At 40.8% G+C, this 18,541-nt stretch overlaps 1 protein-coding gene, 1 long non-coding RNA gene and 3 other non-coding genes across 6 annotated transcripts; 1 reads left to right on the top strand and 4 right to left on the bottom strand.

Annotated features, from left to right (window-relative positions):
• Positions 1–416: 416 nt before the first annotated feature.
• On the bottom strand, positions 417–5,029 carry LOC106603751 (uncharacterized). 2 transcript variants are annotated; one of them, XR_001328487.2, is made up of 9 exons: positions 4,853–5,029; positions 3,962–4,033; positions 3,536–3,595; positions 3,305–3,361; positions 2,901–2,955; positions 1,551–1,594; positions 1,112–1,179; positions 844–879; positions 417–578 (listed from the first exon to the last, which is right to left on the bottom strand). It is a non-coding gene; the product is annotated as an uncharacterized lncRNA (long non-coding RNA). The 2 variants fall into 2 exon arrangements; XR_001328490.2 differs by having other exon boundaries at positions 4,559–4,910.
• On the bottom strand, positions 1,362–1,501 carry LOC123742593 (small nucleolar RNA SNORA8). Its single transcript, XR_006769747.1, has one exon. It is a non-coding gene; the product is annotated as a small nucleolar RNA SNORA8 (small nucleolar RNA).
• Positions 1,661–1,797, bottom strand: LOC123742592 (small nucleolar RNA SNORA8). Its single transcript, XR_006769746.1, has one exon. It is a non-coding gene; the product is annotated as a small nucleolar RNA SNORA8 (small nucleolar RNA).
• Positions 3,026–3,159, bottom strand: LOC123742594 (small nucleolar RNA SNORA18). The gene has a single exon (XR_006769748.1). It is a non-coding gene; the product is annotated as a small nucleolar RNA SNORA18 (small nucleolar RNA).
• Positions 5,030–5,107: 78 nt separating the features above from the next.
• Positions 5,108–17,653, top strand: si:ch211-209a2.2 (L-asparaginase). Its single transcript, XM_014197807.2, has 7 exons — positions 5,108–5,485; positions 5,773–5,868; positions 6,341–6,504; positions 15,935–16,018; positions 16,510–16,609; positions 16,817–16,879; positions 17,334–17,653. The coding sequence occupies exons 1-7, from the start codon at positions 5,375–5,377 to the stop codon at positions 17,514–17,516; spliced, it is 801 nt and encodes a 266-aa protein (XP_014053282.1). The 5' UTR covers positions 5,108–5,374; the 3' UTR covers positions 17,517–17,653.
• Positions 17,654–18,541: the final 888 nt, after the last annotated feature.

The following is an 18,541-nucleotide window of genomic DNA, read 5'->3' on the forward strand; positions in this document are numbered from 1 at the left end:
ATGGGAAAAGTCCTGAAGTCCACCTTCTTGGTGGGTGTGAGGTATGTGCCAATTATATGCAGCCAACTGAGCTTAATGCAGCACAAAACATCCCTAACAGCCATGCATCTATACTGGAAATATAAATGTAAGTTATTTTTCCCAATGAAATAAATTAAGCCCCAAGCTATAGATTTCACAAATGGGCAGGGCAAACAAGTTGTACCCGTTTAATCAGTTTCTTGCTATGCCTCACTTCTCTAATGTCTGGAGTATCTTGGCAAAGGAGAAACACTTACTAACTGGGATGTAAAGATGTTCACACAATTGGGGAACTAAGCTTTCTGTGCATATGGGAAAGTGTAATGATCTTCAACTGCAGGTCATGAACCCAACACTTTACATGTTTCTTTCGAGGAGAGTAGGAAGTACTCAAGTTACATTACCAAATATTTTATTGAAATTCAGAAAGTCCAACAGGTCAGTTTGAGCCACATCTTCAAATGCATTCTAAGTTAAATCTTGGAGAAAGCATTCATCTTGTTAATTTCTTCAAACGCCTCTTAACTTGATAGGTGCACAGGGCTGAAACACATCACCTGTTGGAGACATTTTGGATAAACTTCAACCATAAGCAATTTCCTTCATCCGTATTAAGAACGCATAGATCTCGGCACTGATGTAATATTGGGTAAGGAGTCATGTGGCCCGTGGAGACTGCAGACCACCCATGGCAAAAAGGATCTGCATTGAGTCACCAGGGGCACTGTTGTGGGATCACTGCGTGAAGGACCAGCAGTGGGAAAGCCTGACAGGCCCCCTTTGAAAATGATCCGGCACACATCACACTGAGTAGCTTCTCACCTTGCTCTGGTCATTTCAGTAGGCCAGGCATTCAACCTGAAAGAGAATTAATTGAGGTAAATACAAATAAATTGGAGTAACTCTTCAGTTACCTTTGTTATTGCACTGTTTCCAATAGAGCACCTCCAGCATGGTGCTGGCGAAACCCACTGGAAGTTTTACTTTATGGTCAATTCCACAGCAAGTCAGGAACTGCATATCCCAAGAGCCTTGGTATATGACCAAACCGATGACAGCCAAAAAGTCCAGGAAGACAAAAGGAAGTTACCTTCACTGGAGATTAATCATTCAGCCAAGTTCAGGTGTACTATCATCAAAAGACCAGTCCTGGTGTACCTGAAGGGAAGGCAACACTTAATTACTCAATACTTAAGACAATCCAGCAGGGTATTTATCACACACACCATGGCCAGTATTCTTACCCTTTAATACACACTTGACCATATTCTAAACGCCCAGAAACATAACTTTGATACATTGACAGTCTCAATTTGGGGAATCATTGTCGAGAGGGAAAGTGTTGTCTCAGCACAAATACCAGGGCGCCAGGCACAGACCAGCCCAGAGCCTAACAATGCCATATGAAGAGTTGATCTTGCACTGTGTTATGAACAGAACAGCCCGTGGTGAAGGCTGGCTGCAGATACCATACAGTGCTACTCATTGGGCCCTCTGCTAGCGCCACAAGAGACAACACAAATACTCACTTAAATCATTACCCTCAGAGCCCTTGGCACATGATACAACAGGCCTGTCAAGAGAAAACAGATTAAATTTGCATACCAGAAGTTCAATGATGGAAACTTATTGAGAAGTTAAGTGTCTCGACAGATATACCAGGACGCCACACACAAAGACATGGAGACCAACGATGCCATATGCCGAGTTGCTCTTGCACTGACTAATGAACAGTCCAACCGGAGTAGCGGCTGGCTGCAGATACCATGCAGTGCTTTGATCATAGTTTTTAATCCCTGGGGATAGACTAAGTCCCATGACTGAAACCTAAGTTCCTCAGATCAGATAGTCTACAGGATAAGTTAACTATCATGCTTTTAGGGAAAGAGGATAATTGGAAATGTATTAAACTACAAGACGGAACAATAAAGACCAGAAAAGCACCTGTGACAGAGAACTTTAACCCCTGCCCACAAGTCTAAAAGGATTACAATTCAAGGTAATTGAAATTGTTCATAGCATTGCTATAACCTTGTCTGCTAAGCAGTGGCCACCAGTCACCATATTGGCAACACCAAGAAGAGTCCTCCATAGGAATTACAGTATTTCAATTAAATGTCAAGGACAAAAATCACAAGTATTATAGTGGGAACAGTAACAGAAATACCTTTTCATATTAAGCTCACAATTTAATTTAAGTATGAATTTAAGTGTCTAAGCAAACCCACGGAAAACTCAAATTTAAACATTAAATGGGTTGTCTATAGCTTCCAAAACAGTTTCACAAGTGTGGAGTGCCAAGATAAAGGCTTCAAAACAGTTCTAGTCAGTCATTGACTAACTAGTCATTTGTTCATACTAAAGCTGTCCTAAACTAAAAGTTTGTTTTCACACGTGCAGCCTAAGTGGTGCGCTCCACAAACAACCTGACCACACCACTCACAGCACAAAATAACTTAAGAAACCTATTATTCAATTATTGCACCCACACTGCTCACGCACGTCAACAAGGGCTAAAATAGAAGTCCTTTCTATTTGACGCATATCGGGCTGCAAGTTCTGCCTCTCAAATTAGCAAGGTGTAGGGGGCCATTTGGTGTAGGGAGACAAAATAAATGTATGCACAATGACGCACAGCTGGTTTCGGTTCCGTGTAAGACTAATATTTAACGCATTAACAGAAATTCCAGTGACCCAGACATTGCAGATTAGAAATTTAGAGTAAGTGGGCTAGTGGTGTCCCATCCCCACAGCCTAGTAATGGAATAGTCCACTGAGACAGGTGCAAATGAAGACGTGCCATTAAATGTTTGGCACCTGCTAGACTGAAAATGAGCCACAAGTCAACTAAATAGTCAGCCCTCATTAATAATACTCACCGAAGGGCTGTTGTTCATCTGGGCTCGAGAGCCACCTAGTGGCCATTTGGTAGACCTACACGAGACAAGCAGAAGGTCATTAGAAACAGACAATTTCACTTTAAAACAGAGCTGCAATTTTGAGTATTTGTTCTGTAGTAATATCCCACAGGGCTAATGGCAGTAGCCCTGTGGGTAAAGCGAAACCACAAATTTGTTCTCTGAGGCATTTCCAACGACTAGGGCCCACAGTGAGGAGTCTGTCGGGATAGGCCTCAGTATAGGAAGCTTTAAATACGAAGCACTGAGTATAAATAACAGTGTGAACTTGCATTGCAAGTGGTGAAAGTACCCACTATAAAACTAAGTGCATGTTAAGGTTATTTTGAATTAACTCAGATTAGATCTTGGAAAAACAAACTAACTTGACACTAGGCCAATGACCATACGCTCAGGAACTCTTGGGTATTCAGGGCAACTCACTGTTGAAGCAATGGAAAGTAGTGAATTCAATGCATATGCACATTGGTTTACAGCGTTTACATGCTTGGTTTGTTCAGAAAGGCATACCATAATCACAATTCAGAGCAGTTGAACATTTAAGCCAATCATCATTACTTCCATTAATATATCAAGCTTAAGGTTATCAAACATACCTGAGTTTGAGCTTGAATTAAACAGCTTCATATTAAGCTGTTCTCTGAAAGATGAAGGCACTGGATAAACAGCAAATACTTTGTATTAATACATTTACAAATTGATTGTGTTGTCATGTGTTGCTGCAATGCAATTTTAAGTCTCTATGCATAGTGTTGGTCTTAAAAATATACTTTTTGTCCCAGCCCCCATCCAAGGAGGAAGCCTTTTAGCAGACCATTGTAAATAATTTCTTAACTGACTTGCCTAGTTAAAGATAAATAAATGTCCACTCTCATAAGTAACACTGCTGCTAGGTGAGCACAGCAGTGGGTTGCAAGAGAATGGATTGCTATGTGCACTGCTCCAGCACTAAGGCCCACGATGTCAAGGCCCCAACTGGCGCTGTGCTTACAAAAACATGGACAAGACAGGACATTTCTTACCACATGGAAAAGCTTCTGGTGCATGGAGTTCTGGCTCAACTCAAGATGGCCAAATGCTGGGCCTGTCATTTCCTGCAATTATCAAGGATCAGGCATGTGTAACAAAAATCATAGAATAAAATTACGTTAGAAGCCCATAGTTCTGTTTAAAATACTATTGAGATTGGAGTGTTACTAGCTATATTCGCAAACAATAGTTTACACTAGTATTCACAGATAAATATTACTGACGTTAACTAGCAGATTAATTAACAAACCTCAGCCTGTATTTAGTCAACTAGCTAGGTTAAGACTGGTTAGCGAGGATGTTACGGGCCTCATTGTCACCAATACAATTAATCTGTAAAGATGAAAGCAAACCCGACAGTTTTATAGCCATGTCACATCGACGGAATTCACCCATTGAATCTAGGAAACTCCATACGTAGCGGTGCACATGGCATTTAGCTAGCCAGTTATCTTCGGGCCTGTTTGCTAACATTAGATGGCCTGCTAACAGACTACAAACTACAGCAGTCTAGTCAAAACAACCATAAGCTGCCACCACAATATGCAAGTTATATTAGCCAATAGACAAGCCATGACAAAACTAGCTACCTGTAGTTAGTTTGATGCCTCTTCTGCAAACGTTAACGAGCTAACGTTAGCGAGCCATTTGCAACACCGCGTGGCAAAGCAGCAATATCGCAACTATTCAAATTCGTATTTGTCACATGCGCCGAATACAAACAGCAGTGAAACGCTTACTTAAAAGCCCCTAACCAACAACGCAGTTACGAAAATAGAAATAACAAATATTTAGAGAAAAAAAAGAAACTAAGATAAGCTCCTAAACATTGAATGTACAACGTGGATTAATACATGAAATATTACTCAGTAATTCAATTGTACCTTCATTAGTGCATTTAGCAGCACCGTCGACTGAGCATATCAGCCTGCTATTTTACCAAACCGATCCTGAAGCCAGACGAAATGAGACCGTTCAAGGAGACGGAAGGGTATTTATAAGACAGCGTGGCAGAAAACGCTTTACGGCATACCACCACAACCAATCATAGTCGTGGATATTTTGCCGCAAGAAGGCAAGGGACTGTTTTCCCATACAGACGACAAACATGAAACATTCGATTAATGTAAATGATAATACTTGCATTTGTGAACACTTTGAATGCAATGTTCATGAAGTTACGTTAATGATGTTAATTACAATACGTTCAACAAGTAAACAAATCACATCTGTTTGATATGCATGTGCTATGTCACGTGACGGGTGGGAACTTTCGAACGCGGGAAACCATTCATTTACTTTTAATGTTAGTGAATAATTTCATTATTTTGAACCCCAGACAGGCCTTGTAGTGGTGTTGCCTCTCAATAAAAGTTTATATTGCGAAAGCGTAGTAATTCGCCACCATGGGTATTTATCAATCAAAAGGAAAGATCCCTGAAGAAGTTTACAGATTTTGGTCAGCTGTGGCATCATCCATCCGTTTGGGATGGTTGGGGACTGATGATATGGCAAAGGTTGGTGTATTTAGCCAGCAAACTAAAGTTCGCTAGTAAACCAATATAACGTTATAGAGTAGTAAGTAAAGGCTAACTAGCTAGCGTTAGCGCTGAACTATGTCAGCTTCTAGCCAGCTAGCTAACCGTTGGATGCACCAATCACAGTCGGTCAAAAGTATAACGTTATTGGTGAACTGTCTGTCAAGTCAATAAGTCAATGTCAATAAGAATTATAGCCTTTTGCAAGGTTCATTTTATTGTCCTAACTCTCAATTGTAAGGCTAATTTTCTTGTACTAACCGTAGGAGATGAAGGTGTGCCAGCTTGCCATTTTCCCCATGCTGTTGAATGCCTCTGCTTTGCAAGGAGACATTGTTGGTCTCGAGGGACACTTACAGCAGGTAACGTTACCTAGAGTATTATTATTGGTCGATATATATATATTTGTGTATATATAGCTTTTTTCTCATGATGTTTTGAGCCACGTTACAATTGATATAGAGAAGTATGGGGACACCCTCTCTCGAAGTAAGGGGGTAATGTATAGAGCTCGACAAGGGGTTTGGACCTCTTGGCTTAACTGTTAAGGCGTTGGCTTGACGGTCATTGGACCCAGGTTCAAGTCCCCGGTCGGGGTTACCTCCCGAATTCACTACAGTTATATAAGTAACTACTATTAGCCTAGCTAGTACTACTTAGTTAACTAGCTACTGTGTCATACAACTGAATTTGTGGGAAGGGAATCCTGTAACCTAACGTTACTAGTTCATGAAAACATTGCTATTGTATCATCATTTAGAGGAATTTAATTTGGTTGACATAAGTATTGATACTTAGGAAATTCATCCCAACATGTTGACTGTCATGCATTAGGGAGCTGATGTGTCTGTGTCAGACGGACATGGGAGGACACCTCTCCACCTGGCTGCTGGTGAGGGGGATGTCGAGACTGTCCGATTCCTGCTGAAGAAGGGAGCGGATGTCAACGTTAGGGATTTTGCGAGAGAAACTGCTCTCCGAGATGGCATTCGCTGCAAGTGAGAAAACAAACCCCAATCTTAGGTTATCTGTGTCTGGTGGGGCCCAGTGGTATTTGCATTTTAGTCATTTAGCAGATGCTCTTATCCAGAGCAATTTACAGTAGTGAGTAGGGTTGCAAAGGGTTGGAAACTTTCCAGGAAATTTTCCATGGGAAGTTAAGCCCGTGATTTTGGGGAATTTTGCTTAAATTCATCAAAAAAGTTAGCTTATAACAGTGAACCTTTTTTGTAGGATACACATAAGGCAATTCTAGGGCTTGTGGCATATTTTGGTTAAACTATCCACAATGGAATTGCAACCCTCTGCATGCACAGTACATTCTTCCACCACATGTGCAGTGCACTCTTCCATCACATGTACAGCTGATTCTCAAGATCTTGCACACTAATGAGATGCTATTAAGCCCACACTACTACACTGTCTGAGTCAAGGACTACATGCTTTCTGGTAAGTTTTGATTACAATATTGGGTGGGGTGAATATATTTTATATGACATACATGATTTTTGGTTAAATAATAAATAGTAGCCTATAGCAAAGTGTGTTTAAATAATTTTTAACTTGTTAGCTATTTCTGCCCTATCTGATGTGTGGAGACATTTCATTGCAGCTAATGTAGAAGGAAACGCTGTGTACATTTGCAAATACTGTGCCAAATCATATGTGGAGAATGCAACAAAGATGCAGAATCATCTGGCCAAGTGCATAAAGTTCCCTCAGCGCTCATAACAAGCAACCTCTGACAAAAGTCCCTCTACTTCTATTTGAGGTGAAAATTAGGAATCAGACACCTTATCTATAGCAACAGCTCATGGTCCTCCTGGAATCAGAAGTTTTTTTTTACTCAATGGAGGAATGTAAGTCAGAGAAATGCTGATGAATGTCTTGCTCGAGCTGTGTATGCAACTGGTTCACCTCTGATGCTCACAGGCAATGTGTATTGGAAGAGCTTTCTGAATGTTCTTCGCCCAACATACACCCTTCCAACCAGACATGCTTTATCTACTCATTTGCTGGATGCAGAGTTCAAGTGAAGGTCAAGCAAATCATTGAGAAAGCAGACTATTGCAATCATCTCTGATGGGTGGTTGAATGTTCGTGGGCAAGGAATAATTAACTACATCATCTCCACCCCTCAACCAGTATTCTACAAGAGCACAGACACAAGGGACAACAGACACACCGGTCTTTACATTGCAGATGAGCTGAAGGCAGTCATCATTGACCTTGGACTACAGAAGGTATTTGCACTGGTGACAGACAATGCTGCGAACATGAAGGCTGCTTGGTCTAAAGTGGAGGAGTCCTACCCTCACATCACACCCTTTGGCTGTGCTGCTTAAGCATTGAATCTGCTCAAGGACATCATGGCACTGAAAACAATGGATACACTCTACAAGACAGCCAAGGAAATGGTTAGGTATGTGAAGGGTCATCAAGTTATAGCAGCAATCTACCTCACCAAGCAAAGTGAGAAGAATAGGAGCACCACATTGAAGCTGCCCAGCAACACCCGTTGGGGTGGTGTTGTCATCATGTTTGACAGTCTCCTGGAGGGGAAGGAGTCCTCCAAGAAATATATTATAGTCTGCCGATATGGACAGCCCCATCAAGAGGATCCTCCTGGATGATGTATTTTGGGAGAGAGTGGTAAGCAGCTTGAAACTCCTGAAACCTATAGCAGTAGCTATTGCACGGATTGAGGGAGACAATGCCATCCTGTCTGATGTTCAGACTCTGCTTGCAGATGTAAGAGAATAAATCCGTACTGCCCTGTCCACTTCACTGTTGCTCCAAGCAGAGGAAACTGCAGTTCTGAAATACATCAAAAAGGGTGAAGACTTCTGCTTGAAGCCCATACACACCGCAGCGTACATGTTGGACCCCAAGTATGCTGGCAAGAGCATCCTGTCTGGTGCAGAGATCAACAAGGCCTATAGTGTCATCACTACCGTGTCTCGCCACCTTGGCCTGGATGAGGGCAAGGTTCTTGGAAGTCTAGCGAAGTACACTTCCAAGCAAGGGCTTTGGGATGGAGATGCAATATGGCAGTCGTGCCAACATATCTCATCAGTCACCTAGTGGAGGGACTTTGTGGATCTGAGGCTCTTTCCCCTGTTGCCTCCATCATCCTCCAAATCCCACCAACATCACCTGCCTCAGAGCGCAACTGGTCCTTGTTTCGGAATACACACACCAAAGCACGCAACATGCTGATAAATACAAGGGAAAAATTTGAGGCTTTTTGAGCCTGACAATGAGCCATCCTCACCAGGTTGGAAAGTGACAGTGAAGATGAGGACTCAGAGTCTGATGTTCAAGAGGTGGACATTGAGGAGGTCCAGGGAGAAGACATGGAAGCCTGAGAGGAAGACAACCAAAGCTTTAGTTTCTAGACAATAATTTTACAGATGTATGTTGAAAACGTTTTTGGGAAATGTGATGGATCATTGGGAATCCTTCAATTGTCCCTTTCTTTTGTTGTTCAGTGAAATCCTCCCATGTGAAGAGTCAACTCATTTAATTAAAGTTCAATTCGGAACTAAATTGTTATTTTTATTTCTATTGGAAGGATTTAATAATTTGCAATTATGTCTACTTATGATAAGGTGAAAGGTTTATGTTTCTGTCTCCATATGATATGGTAACTATATCCAATGTAAAAAAACATCAACATTTACACTACCGTTCAAAAGTTTGGGGTCACTTAGAAATGTCCTTGTTTTTGAAAGAAAAGCAATTTTTTTTGTCCATTAAAATAACATCAAATTGATCAGAAATACAGTGTAGACATTGTTAATGTTGTAAATTACTATTGTAGCTGGAACAGCTATTTTTAATGAAATATCTACACATGCGTACAGAGGCCCATTATCAGCAACCATCACGCCTGTGTTCCAATGGCACGTTGTGTTAGCTAATCCAAGTTGATCATTTTAAAAGGCTAATTGATCATTGCCCATCTTAATCTTTTATTTTTATTGGCCAGTCTGAGATATGGCTTTTTCTTTGCAACTCTGCCTAGAAGGCCAGCATCCCGGTGTCGCCTCTTCACTGTTGACGTTGTGACTGGTGTTTTGAGGGTACTATTTAAAGAAGCTGCCAGTTGAGGACTTGTGAGGCGTCTGTTTCTCAAACTAGACCCTCTACTTGTCCTCGTGCTCAGTTGTGCACCGGGGCCTCACACTCCTCTTTCTATTCTGGTTAGGGCCAGTTTGCGCTGTTCTGTGATGGGAGTAGTACACAGCGTTGTACGAGATCTTCAGTTTCTTGGCAATTTCTCGCATGGAATAGCCTTCATTTCTCAGAACAAGAATAGACTGAGTTTCAGAAGAACGGTCTTTGTTTCTGGCCATTTTGAGCATGTCATCGAACCCACAAATGCTGATGCTCCAGATACTCAACTAGTCTAAAGAAGGCCAGTTTTATTGCTTCTTTAATCAGTACAACAGTTTTCAGCTGGGCCCCACGTCTATTTCTATTGGCACAAGCACTGTTTATGACACAAACTGTTCACACCCCTCTTTTTGGCAGAGAGAAAATGTAACAGGTTAAAGGCTTATTTCTTGCAATTCTACACATTTTGTCATGGGGTGCAGAGAACATTTTGCAGTTTTAAAGCACATTTTCTTGCAATTCTTTGCATTTTGCCATGTCTAATGTGTATTCATGTGATTTTTAAGTGACTCGAACATTACCACAAAATCTAAAAATATTAGCTGACATGGGCTAGTTGATCTGGAACTTTCTGACAAGTTATAAATAGCTATCTTACAACAGGAAAACTGAAGATGCACTACCCAATTTTGAAATCACAATTCTGTATACCTCTGGCCCTTCTTTGGACACTGTTAACTAACCTCCAGACGAGCTTTAATGCCATACAACTCTCCTTCCGTGGCCTCCAACTGCTCTTAAATGCAAGTAAAACTAAATGCATGCTCTTCTATCGATCGCTGCCTGCACCTGTCCACCCGTCCAGCATCACTACTCTGGACGGTTCTGACTTAGAATATGTGGACAACTACAAATACCTAGGTGTCTGGTTAGACTGTAAACTCTCCTTCCAGACTCACATTAAGCATCTCCAATCCAAAATTAAATATATAATCGGCTTCCTATTTCGCAACAAAGCATCCTTCACTCATGCAGCCAAACATAACCTCGTAGAACTGACCATCCTACCGGTCCTCGACTTCGGCGATGTCATTTACAAAATAGCCTCCAACACTCTACTCAACAAATTGGATGCAGTCTATCACAGTGCCATCTGTTTTGTCACCAAAGCCCCATATACTACCCACCACTGCGACCTGTACGCTCTCGTTGGCTGGCCCTCGCTTCATACTCTTCTCCAAACCCACTGGCTCCTGGTCATCTACAAGTCTCTGCTAGGTAAAGCCCCGCCTTATCTCAGCTCACTGGTCACCATAGCAGCACACGCTCCAGCAGGTATATCTTACTGGTCACCCCCAAAGCCAATTCTTCCTTTGGCCACCTTTCCTTCCAGTTCTCTGCTGCCAATGACTGGAACGAATTGCAAAAATCACTGAAGCTTGAGACTCATATCTCCCTCACTAGCTTTAAGCACCAGCTGTCAGAGCAGCTCACAGATCACTGCACCTGTACATAGCCCATCTGTAAATAGCCCATCCAACTACCTCATCCCCATACTGTATTTATTTATGTATCTGTCTCCTTTGCACCCCAGTATCTCTACTTGCACATTCATCATCTGCACATCTACCATTCCAGTGTTTAATTGCTATATTGTAATTACTTCTCCACCATGGCCTATTTATTGCCTTACCTCCCTTATCCTACCTCATTTGCACATACTGTATATATACTTTTCTACTGTATTATTGACTGTATGTTTGTTTATTCCATGTGTAACTTCCATGTGTTGTATGTGACGAACTGCTTTGCTTTGTCTTGGCCAGGTCGCAGTTGCAAATGAGAACTTGTTCTCAACTAGCCTACCTGGTTAAATAAAGGTGAAATAAAAATAAATACATTTTGCTATTACAACTTCCAAGAATAAGTTGAAAGCCGGACTGAGCTGCGTTTAAAAAAAATCAATATACAGTACTAGTCAAACGTTTGGACACACCTACTCATTCAAGGGTTTTTCTTTATTTTACTTTTTTCTACATTGTAGAATAATAGTAAAGACATCAAAACTATGAAATAACACATATGGCATCATGTAGTAACCAATAAAGTGTTATATAAAATATATTTTGATTTGTTTTTGAGATTCTTCAAAGTAGCCACTCTTTGCCTTGATGACAGCTTTGCACACTCTTGGCATTCTCTCAACCAGCTTCATGAGGTAGTCACCTGGAATGCATTTCAATAAACAGGTGTGCCTTGTTAAAAGTGAGTTTGTGGCTCAAACGCATGAAGAAGGAAAGAAATTCCAATCAGTTCAGTTGTGACAGCGTAGGAGGTGGTATACAGAAGCCCTGGTTGGGGAAATACCAAGTCCATATTATGGCAAGAACAGCCCAATAAGCAAAGAGAAACAACAGTCCATCATTACTTTAAGACATGAAGGTCAGTCAATCCAGGAAAATGTCAAGAACTTTGAAAATTTCTTCAAATGCAGTCATAAAAACCATCAAGCGCTATGATGAAACTGGCTCTCATGAGGACCGCCACAGAAAGAAAGACCCAGAGTTACCTCTGCTGCAGAGGATAAGTTCATTAGATTTACCAGCCTCCAAAATTGCGGCGCAAATAAATGTTTTTCAGAGTTCAAGTACATTTTACATTTTAGTCATTTAGCAGACGCTCTTATCCAGAGCGACTTACAGTAGTGAGTGCATACATTTCATTTCATGCATTTTTTTTTGTACAAGTAACAGACACACCTCAACATCAACTGTTCAGAGGAGACTGCGTGAATCAGGCCTTCATGGTCGAATTGCTGAAAAGAAACCACTACTGAAGGACACCAAAAAGAAGAAGTGACTTGATTGGAACAAGAAACACGAGCAATGGACATTAGACCGGTGGAAATCTGTCCTTTGGTCTGATGAGTCCAAATTTGAGATTTTTGGTTTCAACCGCCGTGTCTTTGTGAGATGCAGAGTAGGTGAACGGATGATCTCTGCATGTGTGGTTCCCACCCTGAAGCATGGAGGAGGTTGTGTGATGGTGTGTGGGTGCTTTGCTGGTGACACTGTCTGTGATTTATTTAGAATTCAAGGCACACTTAACCAGCATGGCTACTACCGCATTCTGCAGTGATTCGTCATCACATCTGGTTTGCGTTTAGTGGGACTATCATTTGTTTTTCAACAGGACAATGACCTAACACACCTCCAGGCTGTGTAAGGGCTATTTGACCAAGAAGGAGAGTGATGGTGCTGCATCAGATGACCTGGCCTCCACAATCACCCGACCTCAACCCAATTGAGATGGTTTGTGATGAGTTGGACTGCAGAGTTAAGGAAAAGCAGCCAACAAGTGCTCAGCATATGTGGGAACTCCTACAAGACTATTCCTACAGGAATAGAAAATAGTACAAATAAAGAAAAAACCCTTGAATGAGTAGGTGTTTCCAAATATTTGACTGGTACTGTACAGTATATTTAAAAAATAATTGTGGCGGGGAGATCCCCATGCCCCTCCTGCCGACCCCTCGGGGTGCGCCCCACAGTTTGGAAACCACTGATGTAGGCAATACCCGCACTGTATCTGCAAGCTGTTGGTTAGAGTACACGTGCCAATTAGAGGTCGACCGATTAATCGGAATGGCTGATTAATTACGGCCGATTTCAAGTTTTCATAACAATCGGTAATCGGTATTTTTGGCCACCGATTTGCCGAATTAAAATGTTTAAATTTATTTATTTTTTCTATTTTTTATGTTTTATTTTGTAATTTTTAAAAAACCTTTATTTAACTAGGCAAGTCAGTTAAAGAACACATTCTTATTTTCAATGACGGCCTAGGAACGGTGGGTTAACTGCCTCGTTCAGGGGCAGAACGACAGTTTTTTACCTTGTCAGCTTGGGGATGCAACCTTACGTTAACTAGCCCAACGCTCTAACCACCTGCTTTACCTTGCCAAGGTAAGTTGCTAGCTAGCATTAAGCTTATCTTATAAAAAAAACAATCAATCAATCATAAACACTAGTTAACTACACATGGTTGATGATATTACTTGTTTATCTAGCCTGTCCTGCTTTGCATATAATCGATGTGGTGCACATTCACGAAAAAGGACTGTCTTTGCTCCGACGTGTACCTAACCATAAACATCAATGTCTTTCTTAAAATCAATACACAAGTATATATTTTTTTACCTGCATATTTAGTTAATATTGCCTGTTAACATAAATTTCTTTTAACTAGGGAAAATGTGTCACTTCTCTTGCAAACAGAGTCAGGGTATATGCAGCAGTTTGGGCCGCCTGGCTTGTTGCGAACTGTGAAGACTATTTCTTCCTAACAAAGACAGCAGACTTCGCCAAACGGGGATGATTTAACAAAAGCGCATTTGCGAAAAAAAGCACAATCGTTGCACGACTGTACCTAACCATAAACATCAATGCCTTTCTTAAAATCAATACACAGAAGTATATATTTTTAAACCTGCATATTTAGCTAAAAGAAATCTAGGTTAGCAGGCAATATTAACCAGGTGAAATTGTGTCAGTTCTCTCACGTTCGTTGCACGCAGAATCAGGGTATACAGAATCTGGCTTGTTGCGAACTAATTTGCCAGAACTTTACGGAACTATGAAATAACATTGTAGGTTGTGCGATGTAACAGGAATATTTAGACATATGGATGCCACCCGTTAGATAAAATACGGAACGGTTCCGTATGTCACTGAAAGAATAATGTTTTAGAGATGATAGTTTCCGGATTTGACCATGTTAATGACCTAAGGTTTATTATATTATAGTTAAGTCTATGATTTGATATTTGATAGAGCAGTCTGACTGAGCGGTGGTAGGCAGCAGCAGGCTCGTAATAGTCAAAGGTATATGGTTTAGAGAGAAATAGTCGACGTGTCATAATTCCTGTAATAACTTGCGGCTGAACTTGAAAGGGGTTCCTTCGTTATTTTACCGTTCATGTCTTCCATAGAGAATGTCTTGATCTACTTCAAATAAGGTCTGTGTTTTGTGCTTAAACCGCCTCGGCGTTTTGATACCCGTGTAAATCTCACTAGGTAACGTTTGTCAACATATTTTCATAAATCCACTCTACAAAAAATGTATCTTCGCTTATATTGATCAGAGTTATATCCTATGGATATCTACACAGTTATAAAATTGGCAAGGTGGTGTAAGCCTAAACCAAACACAGACCTTATTTTAAGATAATCTAAAAATATCCTATGGAATAAATGAAGGAACCGCTTTTCAGATTTTTCTAGAAGCTGTCAAGGGAATTCTGACTCGCACTTTGGTAGTCAATTCTTACCATGCCCATTATTAAAATAGGATTTCCTGCATATAGGAATTACAGTTTTTGTTTTCAGCATTCATCACAGGTAACTTAAACTCTATTTTTATTATTCAAACAGTTGAGAGTATTTGTCTCCTAAGCAGACTCTTCAGTATCGTTGCCACTTCAGAGCTGTGTGTGTGTGTGTGTGTGTGTGTGTGTGTGTGTGTGTTGGTATGTATATATATATATATATATATATATATATATATATATATATATATATATATATATATATATATATATATATATATAAATAATAATAATCGGTACCGGCTTTTTTGGCCCTCCAATAATCGGTATCGGCGTTGAAAAATCATAATCGGTCGACCTCTAGTGCCAATACCAGAGTGGGCACATTCGCTATATAACATTATATGACAAAATGATCAGTGGAGTTCAAAATCTGATGGAAACCCATTTAACTTGTTTTTTTTTAATTGGGAATTTAACAGCAAAAGTAATTTGATGGAAAGTTAACACAACTCTGGTGAAAAAATGTGCATATTGTTTTTGTGGATTTTAGAATATTTGCATGAACATTTTTCCCCAATTGGATGGAAACATAGCTTGACGTGGAAATAAAAGTGCTGAAAACAAATTGGCTCGCTAGAGAACAAGCTATGAAGGAAAAATACTGGAGTTTGGGTGCAGGTACAGCCAACTAGCACAAAAATAATATTGCAATATTGTCATACGATATACTGTAAAAATATCCCGATATATAACTGTATGTTCCCCCCATCACTAATGGCATGGCAATTATACAATAACTGCAAATGTATATATTTACACATTATTTGAAAGATTTCCAGGAAAGATTTTTCCTCATTTTTTTATTATGCATCTGTATCTAAAGCTCCAAATGGGAGACCTCATCATGAAATGAATGGCTAGACTAAAGGTCTTTTACCAGGAGTCCCTCAACGACATGACTCATCATTGTGTCCATACAGGAGCATAGAGGTTGTGTCCCAACTGATGAGTGAGGGGGCTCACCTGGAGACATCCTCTCTGGAACTGGGGGTTGAGATGTGTTGGTGGGTGAGCTAAATGAAGTAGCCAGCTACTGAATCTATTGAATCTTATGGTTAACTAAAACAGCATATAACCTAGCTGTGGTCACCAACACTGGTCCTGGAGAGGAATGGCATTTGCAGGTTTTTGTTCCCGCCAGATTCTGCTAATCAACTGTTCATCAAGACTTTCATTAGTTGAATCATGTATGTTAGTACTAGGCTGGGACAAAAGTCTTGCAAAACTCTAGTCCTGCTGTGACCAGGGTTGGTGACCACTGGCATATATTGAAAGTCACGTCTCAGAGCTATTTGTGCACTTATAATTGTATGAAAATGATCACTGCTTAATTTCCCTATGTGTAGAAGGACTGAGCATTTAATGTATTGAATATCACATTTTTATGAAAATGTTTGATTTCCTTACTGTCATACATAGAACTGACCTTTGAATCCATAATAATTGGGAATGACACCATGTTTGAGATGTAATTAAAGGCCTCTCTTGTCTGCAGCCTTGCGTTCTTGGGAGACTTCAAGCAGATGGAGGTGTGGAAGCAGGCAGGGGTTAGCTTCAACTTTGCTGATGCCGACGGCAGAACTCCTCTGCATGTGGTGGGTTTCTACTTTCCCATAAATCTTCACTGTAACATGATTTTGTACTTAGCAGTACTATGATTTAGATATTGTCAGAATAACATTGTGGTCTGGCATGACCTAATTCTTTGATGATATTGAAGTACACCAATATACAGAATGAAACATGTTGATGGATAGAACTGCAATGAATACAAAAAAGCATGTAACTTTGGTTTATTCTAGGCTGTCTGCACTAACCAGCCAGACATGGTCAGGTTCTGCATCAGGAACGGCTCCAGTCTTGAGGTATTGAATTCTCCACAACCAACCAGGTTTAATATAGTACAGTGCATTCGGAAAGTATTCAGACTCCTTAACTTTTTCCACATTTTGTTACATTACAGCCTTATTCTTAAATGGATTAAACCTGTTTATGCTTTGTCATTATGGGGGATTGTGTGTAGATTGATTAGGAAAATGTTTTATTTAATCCACTTTAGAATAAGGCTGTAATGTGGAAAAAGTGAATGGTGTCTGAATACTTTCCGAATGCACTCTATTTGGTCCAAGAAATTACATTTATTCAGATAAATGTGCAATTCAGAGGTGATAATCTGTTATACCATTTCTAATTTCTCACTTCTATAACTTATCCAAATGGACCAGTAGCCTTAGTCTACCCCATACGTTGTGATAATCACACCCTTGGGTACCCCTATAAGGACAGTCTGAGTGATTTGTGTCTGTATTGTCACTGCAGCAGCGCGACCTCTTCAACAATCAGCCGGTGGATGACGCTCGGCGTCTGGGTCTGCAAACCCTGGTGGAGATGCTGAGCAATGAGGCCCAGAAGGAAGTCTCTGACCTCGTGGCCGAGAAAACCAAGATCAATGTGGAGGACCAGATGGCCAGAGGCCTGGTAGAACTCTCCCTGGTCCCATAACATGGACACAATTAGCCCCATTATCCTTATGTAGTACCTAATTATCGAGTTTTGTTCACTCTTTTTCATTTTACAACTCATTTGTCTCCCTCTACTGAAATGCTTACAGTCAAAATTGATAAATGTTGAGAATTATATTTTGCTGTTTGCTATTCTTTTATTTTCTTAGCTCATTTGCCCATGTTAATTGTATTTTTATGGTTGATAATAGTTGTGAATGTTATGACTCTCATCATCAGTATTTTAATTAACATGTCCGTTGACTTTTGTTTACAGTAAAAAGCGGCATAACTCTTAGCAGAAATATTCTTTGTGCGTTCACGGTCTAGTCAGAACTATGAATCTCGTAAATGTTTGACTTGCTAACTGGTTGAACGCGGCACAACCAGTTAGCAAATCAGAAATGTCAGTTTCCTAGTTCCAACTAGCATGTCAACGCTGGATGGTCTTTGGGTGGTGGACCATTCTTTTTTTACAACCCTATCTTATCCAACAAGGTCACAGTCAATGTGCTGGATGTCAACGAGTTCCCTCCGGAGCTCACCATTCCCTTTGACACGTTTGTCTGTGAAAATGCAAAAATATGCCAGGTAATTCAGACCATCAATGCTGCGAACAAGGATCTTCCCGCTGTTGGACAGAAGTTCTTCTTCGAATCCCCCAGGGAAATCAGAAACATGAATTTCACTGTGCGAGACTTTGGAAACACAACGGGGATAGTGACCAAGCGTGTGGGGTTTCAGAGGCGAGTCCAGGAGTACTATGTGGTGCCTGTGGTGGTGGTGGAGGACAGTGGCTACCCAGCCCAGAGCAGCACTGGCACCCTCACTGTCCTCATGTGTGGAGGACACCCACGCCTTCGACATGGGCACGCTGAGGAATACAAAGGCCATCAAGGAGAACATGCTCCGCCGGGGCACAGGGTCATGGTCAGATGTCACCACTCAAACTGAGATCAATGGGTCAACCCCTACCAGAGGGCAGCACTGACATCATCAGGGACTATATTCACCAGTGTCTCCAGG

Source organism: Salmo salar, chromosome ssa04 (assembly GCF_905237065.1).
Source record: "Salmo salar chromosome ssa04, Ssal_v3.1, whole genome shotgun sequence".
NCBI classification, from domain to species: domain Eukaryota; kingdom Metazoa; phylum Chordata; class Actinopteri; order Salmoniformes; family Salmonidae; genus Salmo; species Salmo salar.